Source organism: Pseudocercospora fijiensis (assembly GCF_000340215.1).
Source record: "Pseudocercospora fijiensis CIRAD86 unplaced genomic scaffold MYCFIscaffold_4, whole genome shotgun sequence".
In the NCBI taxonomy this organism is placed as follows: Eukaryota; Fungi; Ascomycota; class Dothideomycetes; order Mycosphaerellales; family Mycosphaerellaceae; genus Pseudocercospora; species Pseudocercospora fijiensis.
Window position 1 is genome coordinate 2,424,367 of NW_006921535.1, and position 22,041 is coordinate 2,446,407.

At 47.0% G+C, this 22,041-nt stretch overlaps 3 protein-coding genes across 3 annotated transcripts; 1 reads left to right on the top strand and 2 right to left on the bottom strand.

Annotated features, from left to right (window-relative positions):
• The first annotated feature begins 489 nt into the window (after positions 1 to 489).
• MYCFIDRAFT_203494 (uncharacterized protein) lies at positions 490 to 3,196 on the top strand. Its single transcript, XM_007928199.1, has 3 exons — positions 490 to 775; positions 826 to 2,225; positions 2,297 to 3,196. Exons 1-3 carry the CDS (start codon positions 510 to 512, stop codon positions 3,052 to 3,054), a joined length of 2,424 nt encoding a protein of 807 aa, XP_007926390.1. The 5' UTR covers positions 490 to 509; the 3' UTR covers positions 3,055 to 3,196.
• A 206-nt stretch (positions 3,197 to 3,402) lies between these two features.
• On the bottom strand, positions 3,403 to 5,330 carry MYCFIDRAFT_80615 (uncharacterized protein; the record flags this gene model as incomplete). The annotated part of the gene is made up of 3 exons (XM_007927816.1): positions 3,403 to 4,587; positions 4,649 to 4,897; positions 4,968 to 5,330. The coding sequence occupies 3 exons, from the start codon at positions 5,328 to 5,330 to the stop codon at positions 3,403 to 3,405; spliced, it is 1,797 nt and encodes a 598-aa protein (XP_007926007.1).
• A 443-nt stretch (positions 5,331 to 5,773) lies between these two features.
• MYCFIDRAFT_196440 (uncharacterized protein) lies at positions 5,774 to 11,188 on the bottom strand (the record flags this gene model as incomplete). Its single annotated transcript, XM_007928200.1, has 7 exons — positions 5,774 to 7,807; positions 7,897 to 7,983; positions 8,225 to 8,300; positions 8,471 to 8,558; positions 8,810 to 8,889; positions 9,129 to 10,918; positions 11,051 to 11,188. The coding sequence occupies 7 exons, from the start codon at positions 11,186 to 11,188 to the stop codon at positions 5,774 to 5,776; spliced, it is 4,293 nt and encodes a 1,430-aa protein (XP_007926391.1).
• Between the last annotated feature and the right edge of the window lie 10,853 nt (positions 11,189 to 22,041).

The following is a 22,041-nucleotide window of genomic DNA, read 5'->3' on the forward strand; positions in this document are numbered from 1 at the left end:
AAGCAGACTACGAACAGAGACATGTTTTCTGAGGACACAGCCTCCGATCTTGTCAGCGATGCCGCCGCGGAAGCAGCCCTCAAGAGAAGCAAAGAGTCAGTGGATATGCACAGCGCGGCGAAGGGCGGAACTTGTACAACACGCGATGCCCGGGCGTGGCATACCATGGCAAGCTGTAGCTTCAGCCATAGACGCATTGCCGGGGCGATAGTCTACGGCACGCGTTCGACGTGTACGGCGTCTTGCTTAGAAAGTTCTTCAAATACCTCCCAGTGGCCCTCAGTCTGCAACGGGATCGGGTCCAGGCCAGAGCGAGAAATTCTGGGCCCGAATCGCGGATGACATCAAGCTACATCAGCAGCGCCATCACTTCACACCGGAAGGTCCGGCAGCACAGGCACACTGTTTGTTGGAAGCTCTGCTCTTGCACGACGTTAAGTAACGCAACATTCTCTCGTCACTTGATACCAGCCTCACCTACTCCTACAGCTGCCGCTCTGACAGCAAACATGTCGAATGGCGACGCGGTCCACAGCTTGACGGATCAGCAGGACAAATGGAGTGTCTACACCGAAACCCGATCAACGATCAAAGAACAGCCATTGAGCAAAGATGAGCTCGAAAGGACCACAAAGTACTTCCATGCCTCGCTATACCTATGTCTGGGCATGCTCTACCTCAAAGAGAACCCACTCCTGCAAGAGCCCCTCAAGAAAGAGCACTTCAAGGCGAGGCTTCTGGGACATTGGGGCAGTGATGCTGGACAATCTTTCACGTGTGTTGGAAGGCTGTGCTTGAAATGCATCTCTGCTGACTTCTTACTAGCTACATTCATATGAACCGCTTGATTAAGAAGTACGACCTAGATGCCTTTGTCATCAGCGGGCCAGGTCATGGTGCGCCTGGCCTGATCTCAAACTTTTATCTTGAGGGTGTCTACAGCGAAGTATATCCAGACAAGGGGGAAGATATTCAAGGACTACAGAAGTTCTTCAAGCAATTCAGCTTCCCGGGTGGAATCGGCAGCCACATGACGCCAGAAACTCCAGGTTCGATTCATGAAGGTGGTGAGCTCGGATACTCACTATCGCACGCTTTCGGCGCTGTCTTCGATCATCCAAACACCATTGCTCTTACTATTGTGGGCGACGGAGAATCCGAGACAGGACCTCTTGCAACATCATGGCACAGTAACAAGTTCTTGAATCCAATCAAGGATGGTGCAGTTCTTCCAGTCCTGCATCTGAATGGGTACAAGATCAACAATCCTACCATCTTGTCACGTATCTCGGAAGAAGAGTTGACGGCATTGATGAAGGGCTACGGATACACACCTTATTTTGTTGAGGGTCACGACCTCGACACCATGCATCAAGCTATGGCAGGCACTTTGGAGCACTGTGTGAAGGAGATTCGCGCATTCCAAAAGGAAGCTCGTGACTCTGGCAAGGTATTTAGGCCGAGATGGCCGATGATCGTGCTTCGCTCGCCAAAAGGTTGGACTGCACCTCGCAAGTCAGAAGGCCACTACCTTGAAGGGTTTTGGAGAGCCCACCAGGTCCCGCTCACGAAGGTACACACTGATCCGGAGCAGATGAAGCAGCTGGAAGAATGGCTTCGATCGTACGAGCCGGAGAAGCTTTTCACCAAAGAGGGCAAGTTTGTGCCTGAACTCAGAGAGTTGGCACCACCAAAGGGAAAGCGTATGAGTGAGAACCCAATCACGAATGGAGGTCTCCTTCGTAAGCCTCTGAACCTGCAGAACTTCCGCGACTATGCTTTGAAGGTAGACAAGCCTGGTGTTACCAATGACCAAGGCATGCTTTACTTTGCAAAGTGGCTGAGGGATGTCGTGCGAGACAATCAGACAAACTTCCGCGTCATGGGTCCTGATGAGACCGAGAGCAATAAGCTTTCAGAAATCTACAAAGCTGGAAAGAAAGCCTGGGTTAATGGCTACCTTCCTGAGGATGAAGACGGCGGCAACCTCGACCCTAATGGACGTGTGATGGAAATGCTCTCCGAGCACACCTGTGAAGGCTGGCTCGAAGGCTACATCCTCTCTGGAAGACATGGTCTGCTGAACTCCTACGAACCTTTTATCCACATCATCGACTCGATGGTGAATCAACACGCCAAGTGGATTGAGAAGTGCAATGAAGTAGCCTGGAGGCAGGCTGTTTCGTCACTGAATATCCTGCTCACCAGCACTGTCTGGCGACAAGGCAAGTTTCTCAGCATGCTTTATTGGACTTTGCTAATATTTACGTAGACCACAATGGCTTCACACATCAAGATCCTGGTTTCTTAGATGTTGTCGTCAACAAGTCGCCAGATGTCGTTCGAATCTACCTCCCCCCTGACGGCAATTGCTTGCTCTCAACGATGGATCACTGCTTGCGCAGCTCGAATTACGTAAACGTGGTTGTGGCTGACAAGCAGGTTCACTTGCAGTACCTCAACATGCAAGCTGCTGTGGACCATTGCACGAAGGGTATCGGCATTTGGGACTGGGCTTCAAACGACTATGGCTGTGAGCCAGACATCGTCATGGCGTCTTGTGGAGACGTCGTCACGAAAGAGGCGTTGGCCGCCACTGCACTTCTGCGCGAGCATCTCCCAGAGCTCAAGATTCGTTTTATCAACGTGGTCGACCTCTTCAAACTTATCCCGCATGGTTATCACCCACACGGACTGACAAACACCGAGTACGAGGCCATCTTCACGAACAACAAGCCTGTCGTCTTCAACTTCCACTCTTACCCGTGGTTGGTGCACAGACTTACCTACAACCGCAAAGGTCAAGACAAGATGCACGTACGAGGCTACAAAGAGAAGGGCAACATTGATACTCCTCTCGAACTTGCGATTCGCAACGAAGCAGATCGCTTCTCACTCGCCATTCTTGCGATCGACCACTTGAGGGACGTGCTTGGCAACAAAGGTTCGGGACCGAGGGAGAAGCTGGTCGAGCAAAGACTGAGGGCTACTACTCAGGCATACGAGACTGGACTGGATCCAGAAGAGCTCACAAATTGGAGCTGGCCATACTGAATGGGTGCGGAAAGGATGTGGAATGGTAAAAAGGAAACGGAACGAGTTATACGAAAATGGCTCGAGGTCGATGGTAATACGAAGAAAGCTTCAATAATGAGATAGATACATGATAATGATACCGCACTTGCAAATTCACCAGGTCGAGTTTCACCATTCGCCTCCTCTCAATGATCTTTCCACGACGCTGCTAGGGTGACGATGCCTTACATTGAGGGTGAGATGCAGACCTACAGATAAGCAGGAGGCAAGCAGAAAAGGCTTTGAAATGCCTGCACAAGAATGGTGAGGGGGAGCGTGAGCACATTGTCAAGTGAACCATTGCTTGTAAGGTAGAACCTTCGAAATTTACGACTTTTCACCCTGCTCGACATTTGTCACCTTTTCCTTCGTTCGAACACCTTGGAGCTTCCTTGCCACGTCCTCCGTCATGTAGTCTTCCACATTCGGACACCATACCACGGCAGCCACCAGTAATATAGCACTGAACGGCAGCGTGCACAGAAACACCGTGCGGAACGATGCTGCGTATGCCTGCTTAGTAGCCGCATCGACCGCCGAAAGAACGTTACGGTCGATACCAGGAACGCTGGTGAAGACGCCTGTACCGACGGCAGCGAGCAGAGCCGGAACGCTATTCTCAGGAAGTCCAGCCTCAACAGCCGCTGGCCCAACATGTCTCGGCAAGTACTTGGCCAGCTCGGTCGAAAGAATACTGCTGTACATGCTCGTAGCCAGCGCTCCAGCCGCCGTCCTGATCGCACCCAACACACCCGCCACAAGGCCTATATCATCCGGCTCCCACACCAACGCCATAGTCGAAAGCGTCAAATTCTCCACATAACCCGCCGCAGCCGTCCCAATCAACAAGAAAACCGTCGTTCGCGCCTCGGATTCCGGCGTAGCAGAAGCCATCGCCGCAATAAATGCCATCATAATGACTCCCGCAACGGTCATTTGGATTTTCATCCGAGGGATATACCTCACTCCAATACCAGCGGCAATCTGTCCCAGCAACAAGCCTCCACCCACAGCACAACTCAACCATCCCACTCTCGACACCGAAGTCGTGAATAACGCCCCTGCCATCGTCGGCCATATCACCGTTCCGGCGTAATACACCATAGCCCCGATACTCGCACAAGCGACAATCGCATCATATTTCAAATTCTTGAACAAAACCATCGGCATCAACGGATACTCATTCGTACACTTGGCTTCCCAAACACAAAACCCAATCATGGTCGCTATCCCCGCGAAGAAGGCTCCTAAGACGTGGCCCGATTTCCAGGGATATGTGGTTCCGCCCCAGTTGAGACCGATCAGGAAGACGGTTAGACCGGCGCTGAAGAGGAACATTCCGATCCAGTCGAAAGATGCGAGTTGTTTGAGTTTAGATTTTCCGTTGACGTGCAGTAAGGAGTAGGAGGGTGGATGGTAGAAGAAGAAGTAGAGGATGACGGCGATGGTGTTGACAATGACTCCTAAAATGTAAGACCAGCGGAAAGTGAGGGATGTGTGTTCGAAGAAGGCCTGTTGGGAGTCGAGCGTTAGCGAGACACGACGGTGCGATTTGTTTCGTGTCCGAACTTACTCGTGCAATCGGCGGTCCAAAAACCGCAAAAGGAACACTCGTACTGAGCACGACAGCGTTGTAAACTCCTCGATTCTTGTTCGCAACCAATTCCCCCAAAACCACGGAGAAACTCAATTGTCCACTGGCGGCGAGACCATTGATGCAATTACACGCGATGAGCATGTTCAAGCTATTGGCCGCGGAACCGATGATGTTGCCGAGAATGGCGAAGACGGAGGAGCCCATGAAGAAGTAGCGACGGCCGAACTATATGACAAGTTTGAGCATAGCGCGCTTCCTTCGTATACCCATCTTCCTTCACTCGTGGGAGACTTACGATATCACTCAACCTCCCCACCCAAAGAAATCCAATCGTAAAACCCGCCTGCCAAGCCACCGCCAACCAAATCGAACTTCCAGAAGCATTCGTCGGATCAAGTTCCGCTACAATGAGAGAAATGGTATTCGCGGGTAGAACCCATCCCAAATACCCGGAGATCTGGGCCAGACATGTTGCGACCAAGGTGCCGATGAAGGAAGGGGACGTGTAGTAGTTGGGAGGTAAGTTGTGGCCAAGAGCTTCGGGTGAGATGAGGTCGTGGTGGAGGGCCACTTCGCCATGGTCCTTGGGGAGGTGAGCGGAGGGAGGTGTTTCGGCGCGCTCGGTGTGGGTGATGTGATCTTGGTCTTTGGTGTCCATTTTGATTATGTGGTGATCGGACCATACATGTCTTGACCGGGATATGAGCGGAGCCTTATACTAGATCGTTGGTATAGGGGGGTGTGGGTAAGTGAAGGCTGTGGGGTACATAGGTACATGCATCTGGGGCATATGTAGGCGAGGTTCGCGTCTTCATTATGAACTCGGTAACCGGAAGACGTGATCCGCCAACATTTCTTGCTCTCAGCTATGTGTTACCGTGAGGAGAAGCTGACGTGTAGGAGCAGCCAGAAGAGTCGAGGGAAACGCCATCCGAGGGTGATAGTCACGTTCGAAAGCGTTTGCCGAACAAATTCCTTGTCCTACGTTGGTTGGAGCTGAGAGTGGACTGTGCGACTACATTAGCTTATCATCAAAGGAAAATGACAGTGATAGACATTACGAGGCCGCCGACTTGGCTACCATCTTGCATGCAATTGAATCTATCTTCCGTCCCCGCTCCCTTGACCCGTTTCAGAAGCCTTCATTTCGTCTTCTTCTCCGGGCAAGAAAATTTCATGCCCGCTGCCATTCCTGACTTTGAAGCTAGCAATACATCCAAATGCCGCGATCGTCGCAACGATCCACCATGCCATGCCTACAATACCTCTTTCAGTCCAAATTCCAAACCAGTACCCGGCAAGCATAGGGCCAATCGTTCTGAATAGGGCGCTGCATGCATTTCCAATTCCATGAATCGTTGCTAAGACGCTAGGATGTGGGGAGCTGTTATTAAGTAGAATGATGGATGCAGGCAGGGCGAATGTACGGGCAGCGACTTGAAGAAACAGGACAAAGCTGATTCCGAGCCAGATGATGACGCCGCTTGAGGGTTCGGGAGGGGCGGTCGTGGAGGGGAGCAGTGCCAGGTAGGGCGCCAAATAGTAGGCCGCTGGGAAAAAGAAGAGCGAGCCTCTAAAGCACCACATCAGGCCAAAACGTCCATTCGCCCATGGGTATAGCAGGAATTGGAGGGCCACACCGATAAATCCAATAATGGCCATGGCGAAACCGATCGTCGGAGGCGGGAATGCCAATCCAGACGAAAATTTGAACATGCTTCTCCTCCGTACTCCCTCGTCGTCCGACACGAAGTCTCGCGGAGTCGCTAGGAAGAGAATCCACAAATTGGCGAAGGCGCCCATGTGAAAGTCGAAAATCGCTATGCTGAGAAGTGTCCAGAGAACATTCGTCGTCCAGAGCCTGCTGAACGGTAACCGCTGCACGGGTCTGAGCTCGTGCTTTTCTCCTGTTGTGGTGAGTCTGTCCATTTCCACGGAATCACGACCTTCCTGTCCTGACAGGAGTGCTTCCCTTTGGCTTTGCTGTAGCATTCTGTAACCCTGATCTTTCATTTGCATAATCTGGCTGTATGCATTCCTCACAATCGTCAATGGGTCGAATTTTGAGATGTCCATCGGTACCCTGCCCTTCAACGTCTCATTCAGCGCAAAGTGAACAATCGACGCCTCTATAAGTAACAGGACGGTGCTTATGAGGTTCGCAGCAGCATATGGGTATGTCTGCATCCATAGCACACCTTCCGCCCCACCAAACGTACTGTCCGGACCAAACAGCCTTGGCAGATTGACCGTCGGATCTGTCAATAGTCCCGCCAAAATGGGACCGGCTACATTTGCAACATTGAACGCGGCGGGCAGTAGCAGAAATGCTCGCGGATGCCAGGGCTTCGGAGTACATTCAGCGACCATGGTGCGGGCAGATCCCACAGTACCATTTATAGCACCACTCACGAAGCGCCAAAACACTGCCTGCTGGTACGTTGTGCTGAAACCCACACCAATGCAACCAATCGCCGTGCCCACCAAGCCAATCATCAAGACCGACTTCCTCCCTAACATGGGATGATCCGCTGCTCTTCCCCATAATATGCTCGTAACGATTTGTGCGGCTGTGAAGGCGCCTTGCAGCACACCTGCCTGATGTGAGATTGTGACATCAGAAAGCTCTGGGTCGAAGCTCTTCAACTGATGGACCATGAAGGTCTGCAGGGCAGCCATCTGGAAGAAGTCGACGAAGCGGGAAGCGGCGAGGATGGCCAATTGGCCCTTGTTGGGCATATTCGTCCATGTCGGGGGCGGAGGTGGAAGGTGGGTTGTGCTTGTGTCGTTGTATGGCGGAGAGGATGCCATGGGATTCTGTTGTGAGCCTAGATGCGCACCGATCCTGCCATTGCCGTTTTCCGTGTCAGGCGCATTTGACCACTCTTTGCTGGGCGGTACAGGAGTGGTGTCTGCGAAGTATGGATCATCGACGGCTGTGTGAGGTGAGTCGGGCGGACTTTGGTTAGCCTTGAGGATGGATGGGCGGTCGGGCTTTTCTGAGCTATAGCTGCGATGGTGTATTACGTTGGAATTTGGATTGGAGGTCTGGAGCTGCTGCTGGCGATGCAAGAGCTCCTCGCGCGTGTGAGCTTCGGAGCCCAAGCGCTGCCGAGCCTGGGCCTGGGCCTGGGCCTGATGGCGGGAAGTACTGCGCTGGTGGTGTTGGTGTGCTTGTGCCATGCCCAGAGGGAGGAGGAGGTCGAAGCACGCTGCACACCTACAACAATGCTCCCACTTCCCGTCGCAATCGCAATCGCAATCGCAATCGCAATTTGTTTGTTTGCTGTTACCCGCACGAGGCTCTTGGCCTACGGACTGTACAGAAGGAGTCTCAGTCTTTTGCTTCAGCGCAACTGGCAGTATGGAATGGGATGGGATGGGATGGTGGGGTCCAGTGGCAGGTGAAGCCACATTGATCAGGCACCTCCGTCGCTCCGCTCCTTCATCTTCCTGGCCTGCCGATTGCGAATGCCAAGATCCCGCTCTGGTGTCCGCGTGTGTGCATCAGGCTGATCTCAAAACTCCGAGCCGAAGGAGGCAGCAACACACAGCAACAGCAGCCGCCGCCGCCGCCGCCGCATCGCATCCTTGCACCACATCACCCCAGTACGCCTCCCTAGTCAGGCTAGTGCTGCTAGTCAGGTCCAGTATGCCAAGTCGCGCCACGGCAGCTGTCTTCCGTCTTGAAACGTCGCGTACGCACGCGCCGGTGATGTCGCGTCGCTTCGTATGGTGGTGGTGGTGGTGGTGGTGGTGATGGTGGTGGTGGAAGTGGCGCCTCCTGTCTCCCTCTACCACTGATGATCATTGGATTGGTGCGAGACAATGCTGTCCGAGCCGATCTGACCTGCAGTATTCGTGGTCTCGCCGCGTGCCTCGTATACTACAGACATCGGTATGCGAGGTATGCGAGGTATGCGAGGTATGCGAGGTATGGAAGTGCACAAGAAGGACACGCTGCGAGAAGGGAAGAGATGAGGCTGCAAGCATTCCTACATCTGCACATTGCCTACGAGCACGGAAAAGGCTACTGAGTCAGGCGTTTGATGTGCTTCGTCGTGATTGGCTCTCAATACGAGAATACGTCTTCGGGAGGCCGGGCCTCAGGCCTCTCAGAGCACCATTCTTCCATACCAATGGAAGGATCCCGGCCTTCAAAGTCTACTGATACTGGTATCATCTCGTCCATGCCAAACTCCTTCCCATGCACCGCCCTGGCCATATCATATGCAAAATGCTGCTTCTCGCTCCCACAAAACGCCTCGCCATGCAATCATCAAAGCCATTCGCGCAATCCAAGTCAATGACACATCCAAGCCGTATTGCCACGCACCGGCGCAGAGAAGATCAACCAGATTTGGTCTTCGAAGTCCTCATTAATTGTCAGGCGATGGCCGGCGTGCTGTGCCCGCTGTCATATCGCTGAATGTCCTTCTGTCCTATCCTCGTATACCGGCCGAGATTAAGCTGCGATCCTATCGAGCTGTGCGACAGTCGGTCTTGGAATTTGCCCAAGGTCCCTCTGCGCCAGAAGTAGAATCCCACAATGACGGCAGTAGCCCCAAGAAGCAGGCCCACGCCGACTGCGAGCCTGCTCGTGTCTCTGTGCTCATCATCGTATTCATCCGAGCCACTGCCACTACCAATCTGCGCAACGTCGGGCAGGTCTTGATAGTAATGGCTGGTGTTGTAGCCTCGATGCGGTGACAAAAAGTCTTCCGGCGTCTCGACCTTGGCATCGTACGGGGTTGAGTACTCGGGAGGTACGCGGAAGGCGTGGTTGCATCCACGGTCACCACAATGCACTCGCATCCTATCGCTTGGCACGAACGTCTTGGAGATCACGCTTCGTCCCAGCGCTCGTCCTGTGCTGTCAGAGGCCTCCGCATAGGACCAAGGCGCAAAGCTCTCGACGTGGTGCTCGGTTTCGAAACCAGTCTTGTAGACGTTTGCAACCAAGGACCAAGGACCATCCGGACTGGGCCCTGTGAAGAGCTTCCAGCTCCTGACTTCTGTGGCACCATTCCATGACACCCAAAATCCCATCAGACCTTGTCCTGTCCTGCTGTACGTCCAAAGTGCTGGGCTGGTCAGAGGCTCGGCGGTCCAGTTGTACTTGTTTGATCTGTATATCATGACATTTGACGCTCTTTCGGCGACCCGAGCGTACATGACTGTTTCACCGTCGGCGGTGTGTTCCGAGAAATATGCATGCTCGCCCCATCCGATGTGACACCCGCCATTTGGCAGCATCTGCATGTTGCCTTGAGAGGTCGAAAGAAGTCCTCCCTTAGGCTCCGGTGCTCCCCATTCCTTGATCATTGTTGCTGTCTCGGCAACGTGATCAATCGCAATGATCCATCCGTGGGAGAAGTTGCCGGTCCTGTTGTACGCGTTGCTGGCATTGTCGTAGAAAGAAAACACCGTATGTGTTCCATTCTCGGAAATCCACCTCGCGTGATGCTGGTAAGAGAACTTGAAATTGGTTTGTGCAAAATCCGGATTATTGCCTCCCAGCTGCCACAAAATTCTGCCATCCTTCCCCGATACCTTGTAGATGGCGCTGACATGCCTCGCCGATATCAAATAATCACCTTCCTGGTTCTTGTCGACCGAGTTGATGTGGAAATAGTCCCAAGGCTCCTGTTCGTGCAGACCTGTGCCGCTCGTATCTGTCGATCCGGGCAACGTCCATGCTTGGGACGGATCCACGTGGTCTAGTGACCGCCATTCGAATATCAACCTCCCAGTGTCAATGTCGATTTCCTGAAAGACTCCTTCCACAATCCAGCCCATGCCACCTTGCACGTTATAGCGCGGATTCGTAGTGAGGTCGTACTGCCTGGGCTGATAGACCGTCACAAGTGCAGTGCTCCCATTTGTGTAGGGTGTCATTCGGAACTCGTGCATGTCGCAACTGGCTCCTGCGCCTTGCGCCTCAAGCGTCCGCACCACGCGATAGTGCTTGTCCATGATGACTCCATGACCACGCGCGAAACCCTGATGCTGCTCTCCGGTGAAGAAGCACAAATGATCCTCCCCTTTGTAATTGCATACGTGCGGTTTGTGCGAGGTCAGGGGACCGCTCTGGCCTGCTCCTGACCATACGAGGTTGCCGGCGTTATCGTAGATGTACGGGCCCGGATCGAGGTTGCGAAAGGGCGCAAAGAAGATGTAGCCGGGTGTGACGAGGTCGGGCTTGAGGATGGAGAAATTGATCACTGGCGCGTGCAAGTCTGGTCGCTGTTCGTATTCGCCATGTGGTCAGCCAAAGTATCGCTCGATGACGTTCGTAGCAAGGGCACGGGCGGGTGGACGTTGTGTGTGGCTTTGCGGGAGCGACTACAGTAGAATATGGGATCGACGCAAACTTACCGACTTGAACTGATGCGTCGGCGACGTCTCGTTGTTGAGCTGTGCTGTTGCCTCCACCGAGAAGAATGTGAGAATGGCTGCACCTATGCAGAAACATGCCTGCCATGCCGGACATGCGCTGCGCCAAAAGAGTGACATCGGGCAGCGCGCGAGAGGGCCTCGTGTTTATGTATGGTGTCGCGGGCGGGCGGGCGGTATAGCTCCGGTGAAGGCTGGCTGTCAATCGCGCAAGAGAAGGAGCAATTGCAACATCGAGGCCGCGCGAGAGTGGCTTCTGTTCCTGGCAGTGGAGTCGGTTATCTGCAAGTCATAGCATGATACAGCAATGGGCCGGTAGTGAGGGATGGTGTGGAGAATAGAACTGGGAAAGAGTGAAGGTGTTGTTGCAGCAAGGCTAGCAGAGAGAGTCGCATAGCAGCGGTGGCCTCAGGAAGGAATGTTGCTATACTCTGAAACACTGACGCTGCTCTGGTATGTCACGATGTCGCTTGCATCCCGACGCGCGGTCACACTGCTGCTTTGGTTTGCTAAGGGACGGTACCCTACAGGCAGGCAGGCAGGCAGGCAGGCAGGCAGGCAGGCAGGCAGGCAGGCACAGATCCGCAGGGAGGGCCACACCACATACATACAATGCATGTTGCTGTTCGGTATTTCGCTAAGCCAACTACCTTGATGTGAGTGCACCACCTCCTGAATGAGATGGAGGTCTCAGGGCAAAGTTCGACATGCTTGTCAACCTGTGCCCGCCCGCTGACCGCAACGATATCCTATGCCACGCTAAGGTACAACTACACGACCGGGACCAACAAAGTCCGTCGCCTTTTAGCCATGTCCGCGTCTTAGCTCGGCCTCGGCTGCAAGTGGAGAGTCTGGGGACCACTCACGGTCAGCTAGAGATGTAGACTCACGGTGTATTTAATTTCCGGGCTTATGAACACGGTGTTTACTATATAAACATATACGAGACACAGATTGGTCAGCAAGTGGATCCAGTTATTATAGCGTATCCTATACAAAGTAGAACAATAAAGGAAATAAGATATATAGAAGGTATATAGTAACAATCTTAGTATAGACAACAGCCCTACTAGCTATTACTATCGGTAGTAAGGTCGACAGCGTTGTTGCCGCTATCTTCGTCTATATTGTCGCCGCTATTGCGAGTATATTTAAAGTCGCCTTATAGCTTAAATACCTCCTTTAGTATATTCTATAGATCTATATAACTGTCGTCTATAAGCCTATCGTCGTCTAGTCGATACTTAATACGTAGATTCTAGTAGATAAACGCGAACAAACACGCCCTCGAGGTAGTATAGACCGGGATATAAAAAAATCTCTATAGCGCTAGTGCCTCGAGAACCTAGCTAGGGCGGCAAACTAGCTATTCTAGCTATTCTAGCTACTTATCTAAGTAATTATTACTAATCTTATATTTACCTACGTGTTTATAAGACACGCGCTAAGGTAGTCTGTGTTTACCGTATAATAACGGTAATGTTTACGGCTGTGCTATTATATACAATATCTCTACGGTTAGTAGTAGCAAGCGCTCGGCTTCTTCTTCCTACGAGTCGTACTAGCAACTATAGCGTTAACGCATATCGGAGTAAAAGCTAGCGTCCGGAGCCTCGGAAGGTGTATAACATTAGCACTTCCGGTACCGCTAATTGCAGTGTCCTATACTAAATCGAGGTGTTAGCGCCGCGGCTAAGCATAGTACCTATAGGAAGGCTTAGCTATTAATTCCTCCGACTAGAGGGCTTAGAAGTTACGTATAGGCACTATCTAGGGCATATATAGACTATCTTTTAGTAGATTCGATAATATATTATTTTATAAGCTTTTTGCAATATTAAAGAAAGGAAGAAGGAGTAATTTAGAAGTAAGCTAAAGGTCGTTATATAATTAGGAGTAGGTCTATACTAGATTAATAGTATTCGAGAGTATAATTATAGAGGAGGCGCGGAGAAGTAGTTAGCGATAAATAGGTGCTTTCGGTAGTATCTACGTATATAGAGTCCCCTATTAAATAGTTAGCTTCTCTCTCGTTCCTTTATAATACCGTATACTTACACTAACGAGTAGTACGCGTAGTATAGCCGTAGAAGGGGTTGTTCTAGCGCTATTCGTACTCGTAGTACGCCGGCTCTTTGCGATTAACGACATACTAATCTTCTAGAGGTATACCGTCTACTAGACTAGCGCCGTCTAGCTCTTATTAAAGCCCTCGAATAAGGTAAGAAAGACAGAGCGTAGTTACGCCTGCTTTCTGACGTTATTAGTAGCCGTAGAAGTCTAATACTATTAGTTATGCCCTCTATCTATTTGCTTAGTTTAGTGCCGGCATTTAATCTAGCTCTATTGCCTTATCGGTCTAGAAGTCTACTAAGGCCGGCTCTATCGCAGTTGTCGCAATCTCGTCGCCCTTAGGTTCTATAGTTTAATAACCCTCTACGCTATTAATTCTATATCTAATAGCGCGACCGTATACTATCTGTTCTACTACCTGTTTACGACCGTCCGCCGGAGTATAATAAGTCGGAGATACAACTTCGAGAGCAGCGCGAGCTTAAATAGTAACTTCTAAGCTAAATACGTCGTCTATAGGTTAAGGTTATCGATTTAACTAAATAAGAGTCTCAATCTTTAGATAATAACTTAGCCTCGGTACGGATTAGCCCGCGGACCCGGCGATTCCTGTTAGATCAGAATTAAAGCTCCGAAGGCGGGGCACTAGCTTCTTCTAACACTTCTAATACCTCCTTCTAAAGCGATTAGCTATTTCTATCGATATAATATACTAATTTATCGCACCCGACACTGCCTACTATACTACTTGCAAATCGTCTATCTAGCTAGTTAACTCTACTAAGCATTAAATCACTTCTTTTTAGACCGCTAGGGCTATTACTAATATACGAAATCGCGACCTAATAAACTACCGAATAGCGAGTCTACCGCCGAGCCGTACTTCTATACAAACTACGTACTACTATTAAACAACTGCACCGAATAGCTAAATAGCCGCTTATTTACATCTTAGAGTAGTCTCGTAAGGCATTGTCGACTATCTATCGCATCGTTTATAAGCCTTTTACTCCTAGGCGCTACCGAGCCTACCGAATCGACGAATTCGACTATTCGCGCCCTATTTCTCGAGAGATTGCCCTTGCCTACGTACTAACTCGACGACGTAGCCGTAGGCTCTATATAGATACCTAAGAGCGCCTTATCGTCGACTATATTACTTAGAACGCTATAACTCGTCGTATAACTTAGACGGAAGTTAGAGACTTACTTAGTTTAAATTGCAGTCCTACAACCGTCTCTCGTATCTATAGAAGGCATAGTTATCGCCGCTACCTTATATGCCCTCGGCCCTTCTATAACGACCGTATCCGACGCCTACGCCTTAAATAGGCTCAATTCTATTAACACTTTACTAAAGAAGACTAGGCAAACGTTCTATAGAGCGACGAGTGTACTATGCGTAATAGATTATACGAGAGGCTCTTTATTACTCGACTAGTTAGTAAGCGCAACTAAGACTGCTGTTCGAGGCCTCGCTTCTAACGCCTTCTATACTAGATAATATAGGCCTATATTAGTAGTATTGGCGGCAAAGGACTACTCCTACTATAGGATAAGACATAGGGCAATATTAACAAAGAGTTATACTATAAGAAGGTCTTGCTACTAGTTTAAGAAGAGATTAGTCGTATAAATAGCCTTATTGCTAACTAAGAATACCCTCTCGGTTACGAGCCTGCCTTGCACTTAAGAATAGCACTCTTCTAACAAGACTCGGCGCCTATATATAGAGCTAAACACACACTCAATTAGTTACGAGCTCGCCGCATTATTCTTATAGACAACTAGCTACCTTTATTACTAGATTTGAACCCTATCGAGAACCTATAGCGAGTAATTAAGCAGGCAATTGAACGCCGCAGAAACAGACCTACTAGCCGTAACCTTTAGCTAGCAATTGTCGAAGAATACTATAACGTACCTATAGAATTAGTATAACAATGGATTAATAGTATGCCGGCTCGCTATCGTATAGTAATTGACGCTAATAGCGGTTAAATACAGTAGTAGATAGCATAGCGCTCACTTAGTTGTCTACAGTTGTCTATAGTCTTTAAACTAGCCTTCTATACGGCTTTAAACACCCTCGTTCTTAACCCCAATCGTTACTAAACCAGCTATCTATACGGCTTCAAACCAGCCTTCTATACGGCTTTAAACACCCTCGTTCTTAACCCCAATCGTCACTAAACTAGCTGTCTATACGGCTTCAAACCAGCCTTCTATACGGCTTCTAAAACACCCTCCTTCTTAACCCCAATCGTTACTAAACTAGCTAAAGAACTAAAGTTCCTAACAATCGCACTAATTAGCTTCTAATACCTAGTTACACTATACTTTGTATAGTAAGCGGTGCCGCTAAGCAAGGGTCGCGATACCCTAGAATGCATAAGCGCTCTTTCACTCCGATATGCGTTAACGCTATACAGTTTTACTATATATCGTCCTCTAGTTTGGTTACTACTATATATTAGGAAACTTAGTAAGTTTTAGCTAAACCTAGAGCGGAGTTAGTAACACAGTCTTTTACTAGTAATTACTAGGCAATAAGCTACCCGCAATCCTCTAGTTTAGTAGCGTTTAGAACCGCTCGGCGTAGTAACGAATTAGGTTAAGAAGGGCGCCTCTCTCGAGCCTATCGGTAAAGCGGCTATTTAACTATTTAACTATTATAGAAGTAGCAATTTTGTAGTAAAAGAGACTATTATAGATACTAAGAGTTATTACTATATAATTACCGCCTTCTACGACTATATCGGAAAGCCTAGCCTCGCTAATTACTATCTCTTCGGCCTCGTTATTACTTAATACGAGGTCTTATAATACGTATTATATTACTAGCGGTTAACTAGCGGTTACTATATGTTCTTATACCTCTTATCTCTCGTCTAACTCGCTCGTTACTAGGTAGGTTATTAGCGGCGTCGTCTTCCGAGTCGTCTATTATCTAACTAGTTAGTCGCCTAGCCGCTCGTTCGTAATCCTCGTCTCGTATATAGCTTATTATCGTATCTATAGTATACTAGTCTACGTTATAGAAGATAAGAAGCTCCTCGAAGGACGAGAGGCTAGAATCGGTAAAGTAACGGTCGTTTATAGTAATGCTATTAATCTCGCGAATGCCGTATATAAAGACCTATAATAGCTAGTTAAATCCTAAGGCATATGCCTAGGTCCGTATATATACGCGGCACCCTATTTAGCGACTTCTCGCTTCTTCCGTAGACATACTATCGAATATATACTTTAAGTAGTTATAAGCCCTCGACTGCTACTATAGACCTAATTAAGACTAAATACCCTTAAAGTAGGGGGTGCGACTAAGACCGATAATTAAATAGCTAAGATAGCCGTTTCTAACTCGACTACTACGACTATCGCGACTAGTGGCATTCGCAAACTAATACCTACTAACTATCCTCTCTAGAGCGTCGATATTAAAGCCCTTCTATAGCGCTCTAAGCTACTAAAATATACGACGACTAATCGAGCTACTACGCTTAAAGATACGGCTTTAAAGGACGATTACGAAGAGAAGGTAGTAGATGCCGCTAACCTAATTACCCTTACTCTTAGCGACTCGATTAAGAGCCGCTTGTCTTCTACTAATAGCGACTTTAATAATAGCTATTAGCTAATAGCTAAGATTAAGGCGATATACTAGCTAGATATAGAAACTAAGTACTTCTTATTATAGAAAGAGCTTTTTAAGCTACGATATAAAGGCAAGGATATTAAGGCTTATATTACAAAGATCCGGACACTTAGCGATCGTATTAAGTCCTTTAATATTAAGCTTACTACCGACAAGCGCGACCTTCTAATCCTTATAATAATAGTTAGTCCGTATTACGATACACTAAGCTACTACTAGACTGTTAATTTAAAGGATATAACATTCGATAAGGCCTATACTAATCTGCGCGACGATTGCCGTAGACAGCTTGCTTTAGACCTAATAGTCTAGGCTAATATAGCTAAGAAAGACAATAATAAGAGCACCGATAAGCAGTACTATAACTACTATAAGAAGAAGCATAGTCTAACCTGCTTTAAGAAGAACCCTAAACTAGCGCCCGACTAGTATAAGAATCTTAACTAACAAGCCGCTAATTTAGCTATTGCTGCACTAGAGAATAACCCTCGACTAGAGCTAGCAACGGCTAAGAACTAGGCCTTCTAAACGACTAAACGGCTGCTTTAAGCACCTACCTATAAGAAGTAGGGGGTGTCGTAGCTACTAACTAAACCGCAATTAACACCTATCTACTAAAAGCAGGGGGTGCGGCGGCTAATTAACTAATTAACAACTATTGCAAGGGCAAGATGCCTAGGTTACTAACTAATTAAACAACTATTAGAAGGGCAAGATACCTAGGTTACTAACTAATTAAATAACAATTAGAAGGGCAGGATACCTAGGTATAATACTACTTATTTGATTTAAGCGACTTTGTATTTACTAACGTGCCTTATATATATACGAGGGGATAAGTTAAATCCTAAGGCATATGCCTAGGTCCGTATATATATACGGCACCCTATTTAGCGACTTCTCGCTTCTTCTGTAGACATACTATCGAATACACACTTTAAGTTAGCTTACTCTAATACTAGTAGTTAGTTAAGTAGCGAAGACCTAGCGGCGTAGGTAGACCTCGTACTATTATATCTTCTATTAAATCTACCTCTTTAACGTCGGCTATATCGAGCGGTTATAAGGACTATATATCTAGTATTGTCTCGCGGCGCGGTATATTAAAGGAGGGCGGTAGAAGGCGCGGAAATAGCCTCGGAGTAAGGTTACCTAGCGGAGGCGGAGGTAATAAGAATATAGGTTAGCGAATAGGTAACGATTAAACGCGCTATTTTAAAGGCGACGGCCGTAGTATTATATTAGAATAAACAAGGTAGTATATTTCCGGCGTTATTAGTCGCACTCGAGCGCGAGTTAGTATCGCTAGCTTAGCGCGAGTTAGTATCGCTAGCTTAGAAGGTAGCTAATTTGTCTACTATCGCTCGGTCTCGCCTATAAATAGGACTTCTTATAGGTTAGCGATAAACTAGTTAATATTTAGTACGTAGTAACTCTCTAAGAAGTCCTTTACCTTCCGTACGTAGAAGGCATAGAATAAGTCCTTAATAGAAGGGTTAATAGAAGGGTCGTCCTTTATCCGCTAATACTTTAAATTTAGCGTTTCTACTGCTTCCTTAAAGTAGCCTCGAAGGTCTCTTAATTAAGGTATTTATACTAAGGAAATAGCGTCTTCTTCGTAACCTTCGATTACAAGTTATTAAGTATCGAGAACGCGCTAGTATTCGTAAGCTAATATAACGTTAAGGCCTAGAAACAGCTCGATATATCGTCGCTATTATAACTTACTAATTTCTAGTCTATGAAATAGATAGTCTCGTAGAATATAGTAGTAAGGTAGGCGGGTTTGAAACTATACGAGGCAGTTATAGCGAGCCGGAGTTATATAGTTATAACTGCGTAGTATGCCCTTATATATCGGCGCTGCCTTAGCTTCTAATTTAATAGTAATATCTACCTATTCTCGAAGGCGATCTTAAGCGGCCGGTAGTTATAGAGACTCGAAGCTTAGAAGGCCCTTTTAGTACTAATATTATATGCCTTTACTAACCCTATAGCTAGCTAGTTGTGCCTTATAAGCTAGCCTATCGTCTACCTTAAGAACCTCGAGAACTGTACTATATAGATTATAGAATACGAGGTTCCGCTTATTACGGTTATACTTAATAGCATAGTAATAACCCTCGAGAGGCGAAGTTGTTCTTATTTATAGCAGCAATAGACTATAGAGCCGTGCCTAAGTAGCCTATTTCCGTAACGTCTTACTAGTCTAATTATAGCGTATATATTAGGCCTTGTTCTGCTAGTCTGCCGGCTTCTTCTCTTCTAACTAACCCTATATCTAATTTATATCGATAGTAACCTCTCCTATACTACAGGCGTAGTAGATTGCGTAGTAGAATCGCCTTACAATCTCTAGATAATAGGCTTCTAGAAACGAGCGAAGGAAGGTCTCCTTAACGTACCGCTAGCAGAGATAAATAAGTATAGGTCGCTCTTTAAAGGAGAGATTAATAGCCGCCTATTCTAAGGCCGAGTCGTCGACTATAGCTATAATAGCCTTCTAGTATAGTAACTACGATTTAATAACTCGAAGTCCGGCTTCTACTAGCTTAGCTTTCTAAGATTCGAGCAGTAAATATCCTGCTAGCAACTAGGACCCTAACCTATTACGAACGTGTATTATAAAAAGGTTCTAGCTTAGGTCGGTAGTCTTATAAGTTACGTCTAGTAAGAACAACTATATAGTATATAAGTTAGTAATATTTTGAATTTTTAAAATTAGTAATTCGAATAACAGAACGTAAGCTTATAAGCTTAGTTATACGCCTGCCTTCTATAGCAATAGCACTACTACTACTAATAATAATAATAACAACGATAACGACGGCTATACTTACATCTCCTGCCTTACTATTTAATAACTCTCGCTGCTAGTCGGTTTAGAAAACGATACCGCGCTCTATATAGCTCTTTAGTTTCTTAGAAATTACCTAGTATTTAAGCTCTTTGCCGTCTATATTATTATAAAGGCCTTTAAGTGCGGTAGGAAGGTCGTCTAGCTAAATAGTCGCATTTCTACGCTTAGTACTACGCACCCTCTTAATATTAGGCCTAATCTTCGACTAGGCGATAGTGCTAGCCTTTATATTCTATCTACTAATCTTACTAAACTCGTCCTTTAATAGGCTATTTTTAATAAAGTCTAGCACCTTAGCGACGTTAAATTTACGCTATTCTATTAACTCCTCGAGGAGCACCCTTAGCGCGTTATTAGCTAACCTAATATCTATATATTTTAGGTTATAGTAGTATATATTATCCCCTTCTATAGAAGGGTCGACTTAGTAACGGCAGATACTAATCTAGTACGAATTAGACTGTTCCTTGCTTCGGAAATGCGATATAACTACGATTGTAGCGTTATACGGCTCTTTATTATATTTAGCCTTACGAATGCCCTCTAAGAGTGTGAGAAGGGTATGTTAGTAGGTAGATAGGGTAGTAGTAGGTACGAGTAGTATTCGATAAGGAGCTAGGAGGAGAGGGAGGAAGGCAGGCAAGTTGGCCTATTACTAAGCGCTAAGCCCTACCTAAGGCATTAAGACCCTAGCTTTACTCGAGCCCGGTTATATGCCAATTACGTATAACCTCTTTAGTCCTAATATACGCTTCCCTTCTAAAGGCCGCGCCCTCGTAGCCGGTCTTTGTTCTAGTCTTAACCTCTATTGCTACTAACTTAGCAGGTCTAATAGGCCGCTTAGTCCGCGCTAAATTGAACGTACAACTACCGATTATGTAAACATATCAAACCTTACCTCTAATATAGCATAATGTCTAACTCTAACTGCGCTATCCCTATATATAATAAACTATAAAGTAATATATATCTATAAGAATTAAAGGCCTTCGACTAATTATAATACGAGCGCGTCTTCCCTACTATAATAGGTAGACGTACGAGGTATTGTAGCACTACCTCCGTTCTAAGTAATATCGTATCGAGTTCTTTGCGTCTACTCTTAAAAGACCTAGCAATATCCGCTTCCGAGGGTTGTCCGCTTCCGAGGGTTTGTTCTTGTTATTACGAGGGCTATTATTTACTTTTTAGAAAAAATACAGCTCGTCTAGTTTCTATAGGTAAAGGCTATTGTAAGTGTAGTAGTTAAGGTTCGCCTCGCTTAAAGGGTTAGAAAGATCGAGGAGTAACCTATTATCCGCAAGATCGACCCTAGCTAGCTTAGCTCTATAGTTTTGCCCTTAGTTAGTCTATTAGTCGCTTAATCTTTTAACTTAGTTAAAGTTTTGACTTAGCCTTAAAGTTTTAATCAAACCTTTAATAGGCTTAAAGCTTTTAATTAAAGTTTTGATTAAAGGTACCTTAGGCTCGTAGTATAGGTAAGGTTGTATCTATAGGCGTAGCGACAATAGCAAGTAATATTAACAATAGCAGCGCTAGTCGTCTTAGCGCTAACTTTACCTTCTTCTAATTTCCTTCTTTAACTAATAACAACTCGGCAACACCGTTACTAATATAGCTGTGTCCTTCCTTTCTTAAATAGTAACACGCTCCGCAATACCGTTACTAATATAGCTACGCCGGCCGCCGGCACACTGCTAGCTCGTAGCGCGACACTATTATCCTCGATAGGATAAAGGAATAAGAGGGGGACCTAATACTAGGGGAAGGCCCTATAGGGCGCATTTAGTAAAGAGGTAGAGCCCTTAAAAGAGTATGCGATTAGTTAACGCGTTATAGCGCGCTTGTTAATACTCGGTACGCGTTCGCTATAGTAGTGTAGTCTTATTGTCCTTCGTTACTAACAATTGCTTGCTTCTAATTAGTTAGCTAATAGTATCCCGGGGGTAGTATTATTCTTAGGCGACATTATAGCCCTTAGCCTTCTTCTTGTTCTTTATACTAGTCTAATACTTATCTAACAACTTAGTTATGTCTTTAAAAGAGTCTTTAGCTTCCTACGAGTCCTATTTAGGTAAATAGCCTTGCTATCTTAGGAGGTACTCCTTCTTGCCTTGCTTAGTCCGATAGTTTAGGATACGTTCTGTAGACTATAGTTCTTCGCTATTAGCTAAGACTTCTTCTAACTTAGTAGGCGCTTTATCGCCTTCGCGCTAGTAGTATAGTTTAAGGAGGGAGATATAGAAGGTATTATAGATAGTATAATAAGGTAGGAGCTATAACTAGTAGGCCTAGCTATTGCCCTTCGGTTCTCGGATGCAAAATAGGCTAATGTATCTTAGTGCGAGCTTAGGCCTTGTTTTACTATTAGGTAATAGGTGT

Bases quoted from the DNA above. Each gene is read 5' to 3' on its own strand.
- MYCFIDRAFT_203494 (XM_007928199.1), top strand. From the start codon at position 510: ATGTCGAATGGCGACGCGGTCCACAGCTTGACGGATCAGCAGGACAAA. The intron at 776-825 runs GTGTGTTGGAAG...ACTTCTTACTAG, and splicing joins GATGCTGGACAATCTTTCAC to CTACATTCATATGAACCGCT. The intron at 2,226-2,296 runs GCAAGTTTCTCA...TCACACATCAAG, and splicing joins CAGCACTGTCTGGCGACAAG to ATCCTGGTTTCTTAGATGTT.